We start from the raw sequence: 20,675 nt of genomic DNA, 5'->3' as shown, positions 1-20,675 counted from the left end.
TTGTTTGTGAATAAGTACCCTTTTCAACCTGTTTCAACTTGCAGCACTGCAGCTCACAAGCCCTATAAAAGCCTGATATCATAACAACAAAACATATTTAATTTCTATTTTGAATGTGCTTTAAACTTGTTAAGTGCCCCTTAAGGGCTTTTTGTTTTTTTTTTTTTTATGTACTACTGAAATGAGTCCTAGAGAAAACAAGCACATATATGTTGCTTTGGGCAGTGTGAGATGTAATAACCAAAATAGGGTGCAAATCCCTCATCCCACTGCTTTTAAGTTTAAACTTCCTCAGTTAACTCCTTCAGAATCACTCCAAGTGATTTTGTCAGCCCTGTCCCCTGAAGATGTCCAGCAACAGTCAGCTCTTCCCCTGGGTTTATTCAAGAACCTGAATTTCTGGAGTTAAAGAAACCTCTTAAATAACCCTCTTGCATTTTTTTTTTGTCTTTATGCTTTTATTTTTCCTCAATCAGCTCCTCAGAGGATTTCAGACATCAAGTTCAGCAACTGCTTCCAAAACATCCCAAACACACAATTAGAAAGGAAAATACTGTTTGTAATAAAATATATATTTTATTTGGTGTAGTGTTTCCATGCAAGATAATTGCGCTTCAGTACCAACAGAAAATAAGACTAGCAGAGTCATTTATTTATGTCAAAAAAAATTATCCTTCTTAATAAAAGTGACTTGTTATGGCTTTTTGATCCTCTGTACTATGATTATAATCTATTTTCAAAGCCCTAGTCAAAGTGGCACTCTGATATTTGTTGTATTTTGCTAAAAACATCATGCAGATACTTAAAAGAGAGCTCGAAATTATTAAAAGCCAAATTTAATAAATGAGGTAGTTCATCTGGTTAGACAGAAACACAGGCTTGTGTCTCCTCATCCAGAACATCCATGTGCCTGCAGCACACCCCACAGAGCAGCATCACATCCACTGGCTGTGTGCAGCAGGGGATCTCGCTGGCAGGACGCTCAGCTCCCTGCTTCTTGATGCAGCTCTGGAGCATTCCTCTCTATCACCCATCAGGAGCGACAGCAGGTCCTGCCCTTTCAGGCTTCACAGCAGTTTAAGGCAGAAGAGTACTTTTAATTACTGAGAGGATCAGACTGATCTTGGAGCAATCTGAGTTGGATGACAGCTGTCACAATCCTGAGGATTTATAACTACCTGAATATAAAGTTTGTATTTTTTTCTGTGCCCCTACTACCGTAGTGCGTGAAAACTTCCCTTCATATATACCGAAAAACATTCATTTCTTCTTAAGTTGCCAACCAGCAGCTCAGGGATTCAATGCTCACATTACTAACAGTTAATTTAAAACCCTATAAAACCAACTGTCTCAGCATCCCACTACAAAATCTGAAGTTGCGATTAAAATTTCCATTTTAAACCTGTACCTGATTAGCCAGCGAAAGTTACTCAGCTAAAAAAAAATCTCAGCAAGCAGTTGGCAAAACAACTTTCCATCAGGCACCCCATCAAGAAAGGTGCTTATTGTGATAATCCCACACTAAAATCAGTCACTGTAGCCAGCACAGAATCCATTGTGCAATCCTTCATGTTATTTAAACAAAAATTCAAAGAGAAAAATCATTTGTAAAAGTGAATAAATATCCCAGGCACCCATGGCTTCATTTTCTCACGTTCTCAGAAACATTGATTGTCAGGAATGAGAAATGTCGTCGTCATCTGTAGGCCTGTTTGAAAAGAAAAAAAAAAAGAAAAAATCAAAACAACACAGGTTCAAGCTATGCTGACAGACCATCTTATCAATTACTTGAGATACTTTTCAATAGAATAAATCCATCGTCAAGCAAGTCACAGGATATAAATAACTGAATTCAAGTTTCATGACTTGCAGCATTTAATAAAATCAAAATATTTTACCTGCATATTTTTATAAATCCAGTCTGTAAACACAGTCATATTTCCATAAACTCCAGGCCTATTGGCAGTGGCACAGCCAGTTCCCCAGCTGGTATCTCCAACCAACCACCACACCGAGTTTTTGTTTGTTACCAGAGGACCTCCACTGTCACCCTGCACAAAACATTGGCGCACTGTTAGTGACCAGCCATCAGTGAAGACACAACTCATTTCACTTCAGGAATACGAGTTGGGTTTCAAATGAAAGAGCCAAACAGTACTGCAAGAGAGCAACTAAAAACACTAAGGCAATGACTGTATTAAATGATGACTATTCACCATAAGAATTAAAACTGCTTGCCCAAAGCACTAAATGAGACAGGCTTCATTGACTTTCTTGTTCACAAGCATAATCTACACTATTGTAGTGATTACAAAGAGCATTTGTTCATTTTCAAGTACAAGATAACCAAACATCCTTGAAGCATTTAAAAAGGTCACCTCTCAGCATATTTATCAAGACCTCAGCACTGGCCGCCGTTCAGAGCAAGACACAAAAGCTCTCCCTTTTAAAGGATGCACCACAAAATGAACTAGAAGCCCAACTAAACACTTAATCATAAACATAAATATAAAATCAACTGTATCAGTTGGAAGTTAACAGATGATAAAATTCCTATTAATAAGAGCACAAAAATAACAATCAAACAGATCACTGCTAGGTGTTAATTAGGAATAATTACCTGACAAGAATCGATTCCTCCTTCTAAGTATCCAGCACAGACCATTGTAGGCAAAACCATGCCATCGTAGACACTGACAGAATTACACGTAGAACTTTCTATTAAGGGTACCATGACATAATTCAGGTCACTTGCTGTTTTACCTAAAATTGAAACATGCATGAAAACACACAAACACAAAGACAAGATTAGAATAAGCATCAGGTTATATTCCTATCACAAATTCCAGCAGCTGGCATTACTCAAGACAAAATAAACTTACAAGAAATTTAGGGTCGGATGTTTAAGACACATGGCCCATCACGCAAAAAATATCCTGACATTAAAACTCTTTTCTTAGAGGTTAGTTACTCTACATTACTGTTAGTGTACTGTAAATCATGATAATAGGGACCTGCCTACTACAAGCCCAACCAACTATAGTAGGCACAATGTTATTAAAAGCACATGAGTAAACCAAGAAGTGAAAAAGTCCTCCTCAGTTTCATGGTCCAGCATTAGGGGGCAGTAAACCTCAAATTCAGGGTCCAGAATCAGCAGCAGCCCCGTCCTTACCCCCAGACCTCAACCTTCATACAAAGATAAAATCGTTTCAGTAGGGAGGGGCCTTTAAAGAGCATCAAGCCCAACCCCCTTGTAACAAACAGAGACACCCACAACTAGACCAGGTTGCTCAGAGCTCCATCCAGCCTGACCTTGGATGTCTCCAGGAACAGGGCATCCACCACCTCTCTGACAGGGCAACCTGTGCCAGTGCCCTACTAACCTTATAATGAAGAAGTTTATTTTACAATATCCAGTCTAAATCTCCCCTTTCAGTTTGAAACCCTTGTCCTGTTCCGACAGATGCCCCCCTTCTTTCTTATATCCCCCACTTCAGGTGCTGAAAGGCTGCTTCTCCGGTCTCCCTGGAGCCTTCTCTTCTCCAGGCTGCACAGCCCCAGCTCTCTCAGCTTTCTTATACAGAAAGAAACCTTGCCTCATTTTCCTTCTCAATTCTTAAAAATCTATCCAGGCTGAAGAGAACTGGCTGCATAGAAGACCTAAATGTGTCAAAGCCATGCTTACCTCCTTGGTACTCTGCTCCCCACCCAGATATCCAGCACTGCTGATTAGGCTCGAACATCATTCCTGGGTTAGGCAGACAAACTGGTCGTACAGTATCTACAAAGCAAATACAGTGGCAGTCTAGCCCCAGATGTCCAGGCATAATTCAAAACAAATAGATACGACGTTACTCAGCGTGACCAGCATTTGCTTTAAATATATACACACTGTGCTTTTTTCTCTGTACACTACCCTGTTCGCAGATAAGCAATACTGTACAACACAGGCAGCAGCAAAAAGCCAAGCAGCTGCTCCTTCCTAGAGGGCTACTGCATTCTCACTCAAAGTGAGGAAGGAGCACAGTTAATGGTTCTAGCTGGATTCAACTGGCAACCTGACTGCTTACAACAATTAACACCAGCTTCTGCAATCAGTGAACAAGGGCAAAGAAGAGAGAAAACTCTTCCAACAACTAGCTTCATCCTGTTTGCAAAACCCTGCTGAAAATAATCACTGATTCAAGTAGGATTCAATGCTTGTATACAAGAAGGGTGAAATAAACTTCAGACAAACGTTCCAGCAAGCAGACAACCTCCTGACACTCAGCAGCAGAAGAGTTCCTCCAGATTAGCTCTAGTAGCGTTAAGCTGATGCACTGAAATACAAGACCCGTAAGTATAGCCCCTATACTCACACAGAACCTATACATACAAAGTACTTTAACGTTTTATATCTAAGTTTCTACTGCTTGCTGACAAAGAAGCATGCCTGCTTCTAAGACAATCCCTTTTCAGTTTTATACATTAAAAAACTGTTAGCAATCTGATAACTTGAGGAATCACAGAACAGCTTGCGTTGGAAGGAACCTCAAAAGCCCACCAGCCCCAACCCACTGTGCTCACTGCCATCAGCTTTTTTTTTTTCCTTAAGAAGAGCAAAATACATACCAGTAAAATGCATTGGTGTCTCTAACTTCATAAGGGCAACATCATTGTCTTTAGAATCTGTATCATAATCTGGATGGGAAATTATTTGTTGCACTCTGTATCCAAGCCCTGAGAGCATCTGATTCTGGCTGAGAATCCCAGCATAAACGCTCCAGACAGACGGGTCAGAAAATTGTCTATGGAAAAAAAAAAAACAAAGGTTAGAAGGTTTGCTTCCCTGGAGGAGAAACTCAGCTTACAACCTTCAAAGAATTCTCTTCACTATCCATGACCAATAGCACATGTGCATCTGACTGCCACTTCTGAAAGCAAAAGCAAACTCATGCCTTCTTTATTTCTGGCCAGCCTCCCTTCATCAGCTAGCTTTAGTAGCATGACTTTTATTGATGTTATTGCAAACATATTAACACGTCCAATAAAACAAGGGGAGATACCTGTTCAGATACCTGCATCCCATACACATCAAAGATTTTAAAATGGACAAATAGTACAAAAGAGAAAAAAACTGATCACAAGGCTTTTTCTTATGGTTTGGTCTTTTTTTCCTGAAAGACAAGGCCATCTAACTTCAGGAGAGCTTGACTATAGTTTCTTAAGTATATAAAATTATTTCAAGTAAATTAAATTATCACTGTCTATCTCCTTAGTCACTCAGCACAGCAAATTATAGTCTGAGACTGGAACACTGAAGCCTCTTTATTGATTTTAGCAACCGAGGGATCAAGGTGTTATTTCTGAAGTCTCAAATGTCAGCGTTATCACTCACGTGCTACCCAAAGCATGGAAGCGCAGCTGGAAGCAGAATTAGTAAAAACATAATCTAGTGAAGGAATTTCACTGTCTTGAAAATGCTAGGAGGCTGGCTGGTTGGTTTTTGTTGTTTTGGTTCCTAACATTAAGCATACTCACTAGATGTAATTTAAGCAGCCTCTGTGCTCCAGAACAATTTCCACACAGAGGTAGAGGACTTTCTACACACATTAGAAACCCTCTCCACTAGAACTGAAAACCACTTCGCAAAAAACAAACAAACAAACAAAAAAACAAATTTAATCTGAATCTTAAGATGCACCTACACCTTGGCCACCACTTCTAAAATTCACACTGGAACTCACACTAGAAAACAGAGAAGGGATAAGATCTTCACATAAAACTAAACGTTCACATTCCTTTCTCAAGGTTAAGGACAAAGTTATTTTCCCTTGGCCGAGCCTCAAACTGTGATTCAACCGTTAAAATGCCTTTGCTTACTGGGTTTTCCCTCCAATAAAAGCTGCTACCTTTAAACATAAACACGCTAAACTGTCCTTTGAGTTTCTGCTTTCATGTTAAAAATTGACAAAATACCAGCTTTCCTTCTTGTCGATGCCTACATAAAGTGTTCCCTGGATACGTATAAATCTATGGTTAATACTGGCTTGGGCTTTACTACCCTGCAGCACGAAGATAGGACGAAATAAAGGCACTCACCCCTCCACGCAGTGGGCCGCTGTCACCAGCCAGTCACGGGTGATGATGGAGCCCCCGCAGATGTGGGTGCCCTGCACATGGAGGCTAACCTGCCATGGCCACTGCCCCAGCATCGCCATGCTGCCACCCACGATCCTGCTCATGATGGTTGTGCTTATGGTGGGCACACCGCACTCTAAGGTGTTAGGCATACACAGACATGCATTAGAGAGAGCTGTTCTCAGAGGCTGTTTCTTCACTAAAGCTCAACAGAAAGGGAGCACAGACCACATCCACTGCACTGCTGCTGGTTGATGCCACAGCCCAGCCATTGCTCTATAGTGCTCAGACTCACAGGGACAGGGTAAACCAAGCCTCCTGCAGCACAGGAGCCCTTCACATCGCCCTCCCTTGTTGGTAGCTGTGGCGCACAGTTCATCACTTCAGAAGTGAACAGAAAGAGGGTGGTTTGTTACACTTCTGAATGCTGGCCTTCGAGTGTCTTTGTTAAAGCACACAAACACAACACTGCATAACAAGATGGTAACAACCCAGAAATCATCTCACTATGGTGAGACACAGTGATGACCACCTGATGGCCACATCAGTGCACTGAAGGCTTCCCTCCACAGATGCATAGCAATGACTATGCAGCTTGCCATGGGGCAAGTTGTTTAAGGGAACTTGTAGCAATAAAGACAGAGCAACCGGGGACCTAACATCCCCCTTGTCTTCTCTTCCATCCCGCTCCTTAAAGTTTGAAACTCGAGTACAGGATTTAATCATGGTTCCCATCAAACAATCACTCATGCAGATACGAAAGGATTTACAGAGAGCTCCAAGGCATCAGTAAGTCTGAGAAACACACACTTACCTATGCAGCGCAGAGAAACCACACTTCCTGATTCACAGTAATCGCTGTAATAGGAATAGAAAAGAGTGAACAGGCTGAAGGATGCCCAATGAAGCAGACGGTGGGCAGAGCTCACCCTCCAGCTGCTTCCTACCCATTCCAGCTTCATGCCCTGCCTTCATGCTCATCTTCCTGCTGAGGCTTCCCTCCTTTCTTCACCCCCTCCAGCTACCCTACCAACACCCATCTGGCCTTCACCGTTTCTTGCATCCACCAAAACTGTCACTTGGAAGACTGCAGACCACAGTACAGCCAGGCAGCATAAAAGGCTTGTAAGCTTACTGAAGAGCAAGATAAAGATCAGCAAAAGAGAAAGGTGAGTTGACTTATGAAATAGTCACAGAAGAACTTGAACAACAAGGGAGCAAGTACCTGTTCAGGTACAGTTTGGGAATAAGAGGCTTCAGACCTGTTTAATGCAACTTTGACACGTCAACCTGTCAAAGAAGAACAGGATGGGGAATCTACTCTTTTAAAAGAAGAGTGGAAGGATGGAAAAGTGACAGCTGTGTTTTTAAATACAGAGAACAGCAGCAGCTGCAAGCAGATTAAAAACAAGGTCTCTTTCCTTTTCCTGTTAGGCAGGCTACATCTCCTTCAACTGATAAAAAGACACCTGATAAAAGGATATTAGTTTGTATTAAGCAAAGATACCTGTTTTGAAGCCTTTTGTACAAGTCTGTATTCCCCGCACTTGTGTTCAGCTTCATAAAGCTTTTAAAGGTGACTTCAGTTGCTACTCCTTGACTAAAGTAGTAAGTATCTCTGTGAAACAGAAAGACTGTACTAAGAAAACCAGCAGTTTTGGTTTTCAAACAAGTGACAAGAAACTGTGCCAAGCCAGAGCTTCTGACATGAACAACACTAAAATATACACAAATATATTTTTTAATTAAGAACAAAAAGATCCCAATGGTACAGCACCAGTGACTGATTCTTAAAGAAATCTTCCAAGTTCAATTTCTCATCAGTTAGTAGATTAAAATACTATTTTTATCTAATACGCGTGCATGGTAGCAATCTTCAGTCTCATGAAAAAGGGCACAATGAAGAGATGCCTTTGCTAGTATAGATACACAACAAAGATCAAGTCTAGTGAGCTCTAACATCCACATTTCTATGGGACGGCTGCAAAGGTACAAAATGCTGCTGTTCTGCATGGTTTCCCTGCTGAGGAGCAGCCTTGCAACACTACTGCTGGGTTGACTTACTGACTGAGAACTACTCTGGCCACTGATGGTTCAGAGTCCTTAATTCCAAGTGCCACAGGCAACCTGTGCACATGCACAATCTGCCTGGGCAATTAATTGCCCGCATTACCCCACGCACACTGGAAGACAGCATTTGCCAACCCCATCAGACAGGCAACAAAGCATTTCAACTGACAAAGAATTTATGCTACAGCATTATGCATGGAGAATATGGACAGCATTCTTGCCACAAACACCTGTTATTTGCATGTTCAGGAGATCAAGGCTTTCTATGTAATACCGGTGACAAATTAAGCCAGACTGGGCATTACTGGGCAACTCTAACGAACTGGTACTGGGCTTTGGAGGATCGCCGTGGGTGAATGTTTAGATACAAGTGGCCCCACAGAGTAACTACTGCGTGCTTGCCAGACACACACTACCTGCCAGAGCAACCTTTTATTTTGATTGTGCAACACCTACCATTGTTAAATTAGATCCACTTGGGTTCACCAAAGCCAGATCCCTAACTGCTCTTTGTTTCTGACACACATTCTTAAAAACTGCAGGATGGAAATTTTAACCTTCCTACATATTTGCAAAGACCGACAAAAGATGGACTTACACACTGTAGCCCATGTCTTTACATGCAATCTTTCCAAAATCATCAGTCCAGTCATCTTGACAAACAGGGTACCAGGTTTGGCTGACAGGTGAATAAACTTCAAGGATGAAATTTGGTCCATAAAGTCTAACTGCCAGAAAAGGAAGAAAAGAACAAATCCCAAAAACATAAGAACACCACACACACTATGTCACTGCTCTGTTTAAAGCTTTTGCTACCCATGGTATTTGTATGTACAAACTGATGCTAATGTAAGGCTGCCATCTGTTCAAATTCTGTGTAAATATCAAGACGACAAATATTATAAAGACTTAGCTCCTTTGTGTAAGGCAATTTAAAAAGGCTAGAAATTTAAAAAGCAGGTGTGCAATATAGTGTTCATCATTTCCATTTTTATTCTCAAAACTCTTTCATATTCTAACACTGCAGAAGATTGCAATACCCAATTTTTTCCATCTTTTACCTACACTACCACATATTACTTGTAAATAAAAAAACAGATTATGTCAGATTGTATATGTTATATCTTATGCCAAATTTCTTCAGACAAGCATTGTAGAGCAAGAACATAATAAGGAGCAATCTTGTATGCCTTGCTGTGTATTTAGCTGCTAAAGAATTTAATGCAATAGTTCAAGTAAAAGAGCAGACTGAACAAGCTTCTCCAAAAACTCATTATTCAACTGAATGGAGAACAGCTGTTAGAGCACATGCCAGTAAAAGCTAATGCCGCATGAAGCATGTACAGAATAGGAGTTCACAAACAGAGCATGAGCACAATGCAGGTGCTAGCATCAAAATGCCACACCTATGGAATGAGCAAATAGATGACATTTCCACCTTACAATTCCAGCACTCCGCCACAGCTTTTCTTTAAACTCTTGAGTTAAAAAAGCACTAATGAGACCAAGGTTTCTGACACAAAGCAGATATGAAGCTGAGAATAAGTACTGGGAGAACAAAGAACATGAAATAATATGTGAAAAAAGATGTACACAATCACCTGAAGCTCTACAACAACGGTTCATTCCAGAGCCACCATCATACTCAGGATTGCACAAACCAAATTCAAATTAAAAGATAATTATTTTTTTAAATATTAAAACTCAAGCAAACTCAACTCGGAGTCAGTCGCTTTGTTTCAGCTTTTTAATCAACTGGAAACTGATTGAAGATCTGGATATATGATTTGATGTATTCAAACATCCCAAACCATTTGAGAGATACAGCTGAGCCTAAGTTGACCCTATGGTAATTTGACAAGCTTATAGAATCACTTAAGATGGTAAAGTTGATAAAGACCTTCAAGATCATCAAGTGACCGCAACCTAACAATCCTACCCTAACAACCCACTGCTAAATCATGTCCCTGAGCACCACATTCAGTTTTTGAGTCACCATCCCTGAATGTGTTTAATCACCTCCCTGGGGAGCCTATTCCACTGCTAAACAATCTCTTCCATAAAGAAGTTTTTCCTTAAATTTTGCTCAAGAACTCTTGTTGGGGGCTGGAAGTCCTCTGCCTCTACTGCTGGTACTCACCACACCGATTTTCATCCTCCTCATTTGGGCAGTCAGTCACACCATCACACCACTGGGAGGGAGAAATGCATACTCCTGAAGATCTGCACTCTATTAAGGACCCAAGACAACGATTCTCGACTGCAAGGGGAGAGCAATGGAGTCATCAGACTGAACATCAGCTTTAGCCTCAAACAATCACTGCCAACTCTCACCTTAAGGAGCACGTCAGTTTGATAGAGCAAAGCACTAGCAAACTCTTAAACTCAGAGATGGGAGGAAACCTTGCCTGACACAATCAAAGATAATTTTGTCCACTGCCTCCCCCAAATAATAAGCACTACTAAGTTTTCTAAAAGGAGTCAACCTCACATCAACAAAGCAGAGAATAAACTAATCACGCCTTGTTGTTTTCAGCCCTGCTTAAAAGAAGACCACATTCACCCTGCATAAATAAAAGTGTGTAAAAAAAATAATAATAATAAGCTACTACCCTCTCTCTTCCCTTCCTTTGCCAGATAGAACAGAGAAGTTCCCAACAACATAGTAAATTATTGTTTAATTTTCCTTGGAAAGTTATTCAATTGAAAGGGAAATCAATTTATCACAAAATGGACTTGTCCTAAGCTGAACATAACTGCTGTAGCCCGGCTTCAGAGCTCAGTCATTCCAGTTAGAGATGACGACCAAGTGTAACATGTCACCAGTATTCCAGCTTGTGGTGGTCACTTGGACTGGGCTCATACAACTTTAACACATTTGCATGAGAAGCCTCACAAAAGCAAATAAATATACATTAATTAGTTCAGCTGTAAGTTCAGTCCCGTATTACCAAAGTAAAATACATCTTGATCATTTACATTAACTCTGGCAGTTAAGGCATATGAATTTACATCATCTCCTTTCTTCCCTTGAAGCTAAGCCAAGATAGAACTTAGAATACAGTTTCATTTCAGCATTAATATACAATAGTAATTGCCCTAATCAACCAGTTGTCCAGAGGTCACATGCCAGCTATCCACCAAAACACAAACGCTTTTAGTATGTCAAGCTACTCTTTAGTGAAGCTACTACAATGTAGAATTGTACTGCACCAGCTTTACCCAGACAGACTGTAGCTTTCCAGAAAAGCCAACTGCTCCAGAGGAGTAAAATAAAGTAGATGTCGGAAATATATTCACTTGACAAAATGAAAAGAAAGCAATAGTAGTTCTATTAAAAACAAAAAGAACAACACCCCACAGTTGAGGCTTTATTTCAAAAGACACATTGATTTACTTATTATGGAATAGGTAACAAAGACTTCCTTGCCCTTAATTCATCATAAAATGAAAGAAAAGAATCTGTATTTCTAACTTGAAAAGTTTACTATGCCTTTTCTTTCAGAACAACAACAACAAAAATAATTATTCTTACCAAAATACCAGATGAGGAAAGCAGCAATTGCACAAACGATGACTAATAAAATGGCTGATACAATGATTATGATTTTCTTTCTACCTGAAATGAAATTATGGACAAAAATGAGAAACTAGGTTCGCAAAAAAGGTAATTTCTAGCATTGTCACAAGCACTACGTGTATTTCCCTGGATTTAAAAATTGGTGGTGTTTGCTCTTCAAACTTTTCTCCATTATATCACTTTTCTTCCAAATGGTTCATGCTACTGTTACAACAGCACCCCAGCCAGCCATCACTTCCTCATTCACCGAGAGGAAGCAACCCTCATAGATTCCCTCAATACAGGAACCTGAAGGAAAGACCACCATTATTTTGTATTTTACTCTGGAAGACATCAAGACTAACATTGGAAGAAATGCCAACAAATCTTACTTGACGAACACATCCTGCTGGATGAACTGGATGAAGGTGCTACTGGACTGCTTGATTGATGGGTTGAAACTCTTGGGATATAGGTTGGCACTGATGGAACATTTGTAGAGAAGTACTGTGGATATGGGTTAGCACCTACTTGTGGCCTGGCAGAATAAAAGTTTTCTGTCTGGAAACCACGATTTTCATAGTATGGTGGTGGACTCTAAATGATATCGGAAAAGAAGGATAAAAAAAAAGGCAAGACTGCAATTAGAACAAAGTAAATTTGAGATGTCACCTTCATGCAGAACTCTATTAAGTATTTCTGCTAAAGGAGGAGTCCACCACACCAATTTATGTGGAGAAAAAGATTTACATCACTAGCTAATACCTCACATGCTGAATAATAAAAATATCAACAGAGTGATACCTGAAGGCATGCCAAGAAAATATTATTTTTGATCAAAAATAATTCAACATTAAAGGGTCCTTATACCCAGACTACCAGATAGCTGCACTAGTCATCTCACTGGAACATCAGTACAAATACGCAGCAGGGTTCAGGCAATACCACCATCAAGAGAAATGCTGACAACTGACAGCCTTTATGTACTCAGTTGTCCAGGTTTATGAAAAAGGTTTACTTCTCATTTTGTCCCACTGAAAGGCAAGGAGCACCTAAGCAATTTCCAAAACACCCTGGCCTAAAACAGGTTGCATAATACTTATCCTGTAAGAGACTTATGAATTGGAAGCCTTTCCAACCTCTCAAACATGAGATTTAAAGGCAAAAACCTCATCCCAGCAATATCTGAGCACCTGAAATGCTAATAAATCAAACCTATTACACCTGTCTCACAGCTTATATTTCCCCTTACTCAGAAAGCACGAGAATTCCTTATATCCACCTCTTTAAAGATTTATTAACCAGCACATCCCTCAGTATTCTGATAGTAGTAAACAAACGCAACCTCATAAAAACAAAAACTCAGAAAGGAGTATTTTGTTCACTTACTACAGTAGAGGTCATCTTTCCTTTGTCAGCAGTACTGAAACAATTCAAGTGTTTGGACGTAAAGCCTGAACCTACAAAAAACAGGAAACGACCATAACCAAAGCTTTGTCCACCTCTCTTGTCAGTTATTTCTTTAGAAAGATGCCAAATTAGGGGAAAAAAATTATGGAAGCCTTTAAAGAGAGAGAGTATAAATGAAGGTACAGCCTGAAATGGGATCTCAATAGCCTCTCAATGCAACCCCAGCAGTCATACAGTGGCAATCCTTCAACCACAAGAGCACCATGGAAACCCAGAGGATGGTGGTGGTGCTCACTCTTGCTCCAGGAGGAGCGCCCAGCATCCTGGCAGCCTCCCACCTGCTGCCAGCAGCTGGCTGCTCCTCCTGCCCCTCTCGGCACTTACTCATGTCTCACCAAAACTTCTGACATGGAAACAAGAATGCAAACAAAGCAGCAGGAAATTCAAATTCAATCAACTCATTTAATAATGCTACACCCAGTAGCCCTGCAAACCATGCAGTTTTCACTGTTCCACGTTGTAAAAAATTTTCTTCTTGGTTGCGTGTTGCGGCCACTGCACCAAAAATGGGGAAAGAAGCATGACAGGGAAAAAGCACACCAAACCAAAGCAAACGTTAGAGCTGCATCCAATGTTCCAAGCATAAACCAGTTTATTTTTAAGTTAAACATTAACACTAGATAAAACCAGCGACTAACAGGTACACAAGCAACACAAAATGTTTGCTGCCAGAATTCTAACACAGGCGGTTACACACCACCACAAGCAATCATTTTAATCACGAATTAAATATACAGAGACTTCTCACCATGTTACTCTATATGAGGGAAAACACAAAGTGACTCAGTCACACGCTGAGCAATGCATTTTGCCAGCTTTCCAGAGCAACCCCTGCACATGGACACAGAGCCACGGCCCCTGTTTAAGGCTACTGTGGCAGACAGCAGTTGCATAAAGACACAGCACAGCTCAGCCTGAAGCAGAAAGTTCTTCTAGAGCCTGTACCTAGATCACCTCAAACAGAACTGAACCACAAATGTCTCTGAAGTAGATTTCAAGAGCAGCTTAGCACCAAAGAGCACGCCAAAAATTCATGACAGTTTATGACAGCTGATCATGATATTTACCTATCAGTGCAATAAAAAGGAATAAATAGAATAACACTCTGTTGAACTCGTTTGCATGGCAGACAAAAGAAAACAAGTCTTATTCCTACTTACAGTAAGTAGCTCATCAAGACTGGTGACTAAGTCTGCATGGCTTCTGTTTTATGTTGCATCCATTGTTGGTCACTTCTTCATAGCAGAGTTGGGTAAACTCAGTTCTGCTCAGATTTACAGAACAAGTAACACCTTGCAGGAAGATACTGCTGTTCCTTGTTCTCTGAAAAAGGAGAGGGGAAAAAAGGCACAGAAGCTTAGTGATAACAGACAGAAGAGAACATTATGTGATTTTGAGGTAAGCCAACAGGAATCACAATTAAAAAAAACCCTCCAAATATTTTCTACAGTACAATTTAAAATTCTTTGCAAGTCGACAGGTGACAGGCTTCCTCACTTTTTTTTTTTAATAACTAAGCAACAGATTTTTTTTTCTTCACTTAAACTACCTGCCCCAATTCAATTCTTGCTAATCTAGTTCCCATGGAACAGATTAATAACAGATTTTCTATTATCACACTACAAAACACAGGCAAGACAAGACACAGACATATACATATTTTCATGACGTTATTTTCCAGGATGTTAAGAAGAGATTTAATTGTAAACACTGGACTCTTAGATTGTACATGCTTCAAAGGCAAAAAAACCCAAAACAACAACAAAAGAAAAACCACCAACAACCTGATGGGTAACGTCCAGAAACTATACAATCTAGTCTTTTTAAACATGGACCACTGAGGCACTTCGGTATGTTTTACAAATAACCAAGGGTAATGCAGCAGATTCACGTATAAGGAAGCTGGGCCATGGAAAAACAAACTGACCTGTCAAACAGTCCTCATCCCAACAATGACAGAGCTAGAAGGGATGGGTGTGTTATCTCAGTCCAGTACTTAAGTCTCATGTGTGATATTTAAATATTAAATATTCCACATGAAAAAAATGTGTTATAAACCCCTGCTGATGAGGCAAAGTTTAGGCAGAACACAGAACAATCCTTCCCCTTCCACTCACTCCTCCAAACATGTGACAAGCTATAATGGCATGTTACTGGGTACATCTGAAGAAACCTCAGAAGTCCTTCAAGGTGAGAGGGAAGGGAGTGTATGAGGACTTTCATGAAAGGAAACAGATGAAGCTCATCTCTGCAGCAGGCCTGAAAGAACAAGAGACAGGCCATAGAGGAGCAAAGCCTTGAATAACAGACAGGGTCCAGTGAGGCAGAGCCTTGCAAGTCAACTTGCCATGCAACACCTTCCAACTTTGGGAAAAATATAGCCAAGGACTGAAAGGGAACTGTCATTCGTACATAGTCAAGCCCCTGAATTTCAAAACCTCCAGTTTTGTTGAACAGAAAGAGCATTTTGACATCTTTATCACAGAATTTCCAAAAAAAAAAAAAACAAGTTTGCTTTTCTTTCTGAACTCTTAGAAAGTAAAGAAACAATGCTATAATTTCTAATGACAGACAATGAAAGTGCAGAATGTACAGCCATCACTGACACAGTGTACTGATGAATGCAATGAAATATGCTGCATCACAGCAGGCAGCAACTACTCAAAACATCTTAGACTCTTTTCACTCATGCCTTAGGAGTGTTGTCATTATACCTCTGTCATGGGTCATTAGGGTACAATATATATATATACTGTTTTTTCCAATAAAACGTCAAGATGAGAAAAAAAATTGAAAACATTAGATTCACCCAAGACAAATTTAATCCAGTAATTTTTTAGAGAAGTTTTTCAGTGAACTTCTGCAAACCAACTGCACAAATGTAAACCAAAGTTACAATTGGATGGGTTTTTCATGCAAGAAATGAAAACATTACTTCCCTATCACTCATCATGTTCTAACTGTTAATTAGGAGCAGTACTCTTCAGAGGTGCACAGCTCCACGAGCACTGCAAGCTACCTTACTTTCTGCAGCCTCTCAAAGAGATAGCTATAAGCTGCTTCCATGGTTGGACAAGTATGTCAATAGGACAGAATGATACCTTCAAGCATTGTAAAATAACACCATAAATCACAGAAGCATTAAGGTTGGGAAGGAACTCTAAGATCATCCAGTTCAATCCAGAAAACTGGCCACTGAAGCCAGAGATACATTGACAACAGTACACCTCCTGTGTTTCTGTATTATTTCACTGCAAGTTTTATGCCATTTCCTGAAAAAGAAATATTAATAGCTGTTTGCCTAGCTCTATTATAGGTATCATCAACAGAAAAAAATATGTATTAAAGAAGCAACAAAATGCAAAATTCATTCTTGATAGCTATAAATGCATAAAAGCAAACGCATGCAAACAAGGGAAAAGGGAGAAGAAAGAGCAAATAAAAATAAAATGCATAGAGAAAAGATCAGCTTCTAGAAGGAGGAAGCACAACAGCATCCAAATGATCCATATAAAGCAGTGACTAACACTGATACCAAGTCATAAGCAAAAAACATTCACCCTCATTATCCAGGTAAAGTAATATAGCATACCCATTAAGGTGGCAATGAAGTAATAATCCTAGTGCAAAGCTCAACCTTAACCTAGAACAAGTCAACATATTATGCCTTTTATTGACAACATTACAAAGAAAGCATATTGTTATGAGTTTATATCCAACCACTTTACGTCATCCACAAAGTTTCTGTGGATACAGGAAGCCAACAATAACAGTAAGGGGTAGGGAACAAACAAGCAAAGAGATGATTCCAAGTTTACTTACAAGACCTTCCCATACACTGTGCAGTTTCTACCCTTGCTTCCTGGACAAGGAAAAAGAAACATGGTCTCAGACACAGAGTCTGATTTTGAATGGTGCCGTGTGGAGCACAGAGCTGGACTCAGTGATCCTTGTGGGCCCCTTCCAACACAAGATATTCAGTGAGAACTGTGTAAGACTATGCAAATATTTACGTGAAAAGTCACTTTGCCACAATAAAGCCTTGGCATTCCTACACTTCTTAAGAAATAACTTTGGAGCTATTCCAGATTAGCTCCTAAAAATATCATTAAGCCATGGAACTACTTATCAACAGGTGTTGCTAAAAAACAGTACCTCTTGAAAAGCACTAGCAGGAACTCAAAGTCCACAACACAACAGTATTCCCAAGATCAGAAAAACAAGATTAATTCCTCTTTGTCAGAGCATAGTAGTCTCATTCTAAGCAGTTATGGGATGTTGCACTCATACTGTGAGTGCTGCCCTGAAAAAGTGTTGTCATGAAACTCTGTTATAACCTTGTTATAAATACATGGTTATGTATAGGGAATAAAAAAAGGTAGGAGTGGTGGGGTGGGACAGGAAGCAGAAAAGTATTGTCTAACTGAGCAGCAGAAGAGTTATAACCCTATAAAAAGCTGTTTCCAAAAGGAGAGAGGACAAGAATCCAAATAATCAAATTTGCTGGGATGATGGAGCAGAATTTATAGGTCAGATACTAGCTGTAACTGAGATTAGTGCCCACAGGACCAGAACCTCATACACATAAATCACTTTGTTGCTGAAGGATGCAGCAACTATCAGCCTAGCATTTGGATGCATTCTTCCCCAGCGCTACACTCCTGGTAGTCCTCCACAGAGGAACAAAAAACCTCAACTTCGGGTAGCACAACATACGTCTCAGTCTGCAGCAATGAGTTCTGTCTGACTTGCAAGAACACTTGCTTGCCATAAGTTGCAAACGAATGAGCTTGCAGACAGTTATCACTTAGCAGGACATAGACACACTGCAGAAAAATAAACACAGAGTAGCAAGGCTAATAAAACCGACTTATCTAGTCATTTGCCCAGGTCAGCTACTTTCCTTCTGTGGACTCAGCTCCTGGGAAGCTATGAACCAAGGGATCTGTGGCAGATGGCAGAATTGCAGGGGTTGGAAAAATCTCTGGAAATCAAAAAAACCTCTGGAAATCAATGAGCCCGAGCCCCTGCTAAAGCAGGTTCCCTACAGTAGGTTGCGCAGGAAACTGTCCAAAGGGGTCATGAAAATCTCCAGAGGAGTCTCCAAGAGTTGTGTCACTCTCAGAGGAAGAAAAGCCAGCTCCTGCCAGGGAATTGGACTCACCCCAGTGAGGCACTCGTTGCCACAGATTGCTTTAAGGATCCATGTGTCCACAACGTGGGATGAGCACTAACGCAGCAGCACCTGAACCTTGCCCACTCCACTGACCAATGCCCCAAACACTGCCTTTCTCACTCCTCGCATTCTGCTGCCTCGCTCGACTCAATCCAGCCCCAGGAGGCGAAGCCGCTTCCTTCGGCTCTTTGTAATGCGCTGAAGGCGTGAGTGTAACTTTACTCAGGGCAAACGGGGACACCCTGGACAAGGGCTCAGTGTGAGAGCCGTCCGTCAAGTTCACCGACCCACACTCGGCCCTGCAAATCTGCGGTGAAACCCGAGGTGCGGAGAGCTGCGAACTTCAATGGGACCGCCGGAAGGAGCGTGCAGGGGCGTGAGAGCAGCACTCCAAGTTCTGGCCTGGAAGCCGTAATGATATAGAATTACAGAATGGTTGGGGTTGGAAGGGACCTCAAAGCCCAAGCACCCCAACCCGTGCCGTGGGCAGAGCTGCCCCCCAGCAGCTCAGGCTGCCCAGGGCCCCATCCAGCTTGGCCTTGAGCACCTCCAGGGATGGGGCACCACAGCTTCTCTGGGCAGCTGTGCCAGCGCATCACCACCCTCGGGGTAAAGCATTTCCTCCTAAAATCTAAAGATGTGATATGATTCCTGCAGGAAGGCACTCTTCCAACAGAGTCGCTTTCCTAAATTTGACTGGACAAACTATGACACCCGTAGCCAGAAACTGGCATTTTCACAAGAAACCGAAGAGCAGCAACACAGCGAAGAGGCCCCGGAACTTGACGCTGCTTTGGTTTATCCTGCATAGGAGCGACAACGCGCTCCGACACCTCGGAACAGCCGTCTCATCCCGCAGCATCCTGCCTCGCGGTACATCCCTCCTCGGCAGAAGCCGCCGTTGCCTCTTCACCCCGGCCCCGCCAAGCCCCGGCACGACGGGGATGTCACGTCAGGCCCCTCCACACCCCAAAAGCCAAGCCCCGGCTGTAGCCCCCGCGGACGGGGAGCCCCGCGCTTACCTGGAGCGCAGAGCAGACGCGGCGCGGCGGGCCGGTACCAGTGGAGGGGAGAGGAGGAGCCAGGAGGCGAGGGAGCGGCCGAAAGGGGCCGGGCAGCAAATCCACCTGCGGGCACCTGCCCGGCCCCTCCTCCGGCTGGGCTACGAGCCCCCAGCTTTCCTCCCGCCCCCTCTTCTTCCTCCTCCTCCCTTGCCCTTCCGCAAAACGAACGCGCCGCAAGGAAGCGAGCAACGAGAGCCAGCGGCCCTTCCCTGCAGGGGGTGGGTCGGGAGGTGATAACGAGTGCTCCTATCGTGCTCGGGCCGAATAAATCGTTTCCTTTTTCCTTTGTAGTACCTAAATAATGAAAGGGTGCTTTTAATGATGACTGCAATCTCAGTAGTCACGTTACTCTGGTGACTTTGGCGTGACTCCCCTGGAAAGCAGATCTACAAACGAATTGGGTTATTTCTGCCAAAATACCTCCACTACAAAAAAAAAAAAAAAAAAAAAAAAAAAAATCACAGGTCCAAAAACCTCGTAGTGTAACTGTGGAAGTCCATAGGTAAATGAAGAACTTTCAGTACAACACAGTGCTGAAATACTGTAGTGGGCCTGGAGGTGGTGGGTTGGCAGCTGGACCTGTTGATCTTTGAGGTCTTTTTCAACCTTCATGATTCCATGATCTTTAAGTTTTGCTAAGGCTTTCCAGCTGCGCCTTTCTGTTGTGCTATTTTTGCTCATGCTCTCACAAAGAAGGCCAGTGAGGCTTGGTAATTTTCCAGTGTGGAACCAGTTGCAGGAACTAGTCCTCTACTTTCACCTGAAGCAAAGCATAGGGCTGTCACATGTCACATCCACAGCGGTTCTCTAAAGCTCACACCTGCGTGGCACACTCTTTAATCTATAGTAACTCTTCCAATGACCCTCAGAGCTTAGAAGAACTTCAGTTTCGTGGTAGAACAAAGGGGAATGGCTTTAAACTAAAAAAGGGAGATTTAGATTAGGTGTTAGAGGGAAATTCTTTACCCAGAGGGCAGTGATACGCTGGCACAGCTGCCCAGAGAAGCTGTGGTGCCCCATCCCAGCAAGTGCTCAAGGCCAGGTTGGATGGGGTCCTGGGCAGCCTGAACTGCTGGGGGGCAGCCCTGCCTACAGCTGGGTGGACTTTGAGCTCCCTTCCAGCCCAAACCATTCTGTGATTCTATGATCTCCCTTTGGATTTGTCCAAACACCCTGCGCAATGGCTGCAGGTATGGTGAAAGGGAAATGTAAA

At 41.8% G+C, this 20,675-nt stretch overlaps 1 protein-coding gene across 3 annotated transcripts; it reads right to left on the bottom strand.

Moving 5' to 3' along the window:
- Positions 1–1,263: 1,263 nt before the first annotated feature.
- On the bottom strand, positions 1,264–19,573 carry TMPRSS2 (transmembrane serine protease 2). Of its 3 annotated transcripts, none has more exons than XM_065741666.1 (16): positions 19,421–19,573; positions 17,045–17,084; positions 14,383–14,545; positions 13,142–13,212; positions 12,145–12,349; positions 11,729–11,812; positions 10,334–10,453; positions 8,792–8,921; positions 7,631–7,741; positions 6,938–6,981; positions 6,085–6,259; positions 4,615–4,790; positions 3,689–3,784; positions 2,621–2,763; positions 1,899–2,051; positions 1,264–1,708 (listed from the first exon to the last, which is right to left on the bottom strand). In XM_065741666.1, exons 4-16 carry the CDS (start codon positions 13,154–13,156, stop codon positions 1,697–1,699), a joined length of 1,464 nt encoding a protein of 487 aa, XP_065597738.1. In that variant the 5' UTR covers positions 13,157–13,212; positions 14,383–14,545; positions 17,045–17,084; positions 19,421–19,573; the 3' UTR covers positions 1,264–1,696. The 3 variants fall into 3 exon arrangements, with proteins under 3 accessions (XP_065597738.1, XP_065597739.1, XP_065597740.1); XM_065741667.1 differs by lacking the exon at positions 19,421–19,573 and adding an exon at positions 18,519–18,591; XM_065741668.1 differs by lacking the exon at positions 17,045–17,084.
- Between the last annotated feature and the right edge of the window lie 1,102 nt (positions 19,574–20,675).

This window comes from Cyrtonyx montezumae, unplaced genomic scaffold, assembly GCF_038088225.1.
Source record: "Cyrtonyx montezumae isolate F1298 unplaced genomic scaffold, pur_monq_1.0 scaffold_3, whole genome shotgun sequence".
Classification (NCBI taxonomy): domain Eukaryota; kingdom Metazoa; phylum Chordata; class Aves; order Galliformes; family Odontophoridae; genus Cyrtonyx; species Cyrtonyx montezumae.
The sequence above is the reverse complement of the archived record's forward strand: the minus strand, read 5'-3'. Positions and strand labels throughout refer to the sequence as shown.

What these genes read in the sequence shown, in the direction of transcription:
- TMPRSS2 (XM_065741666.1), bottom strand. An exon ending in CAGCAGGATGTGTTCGTCAA is followed by an intron (nt 11,813 to 12,144) that starts GTAAGATTTGTT and finishes ATTTCATTTCAG; the next exon opens with GTAGAAAGAAAATCATAATC. An exon ending in GCGGCCCACTGCGTGGAGGG is followed by an intron (nt 4,791 to 6,084) that starts GTGAGTGCCTTT and finishes TTTTTTCCATAG; the next exon opens with ACAATTTTCTGACCCGTCTG.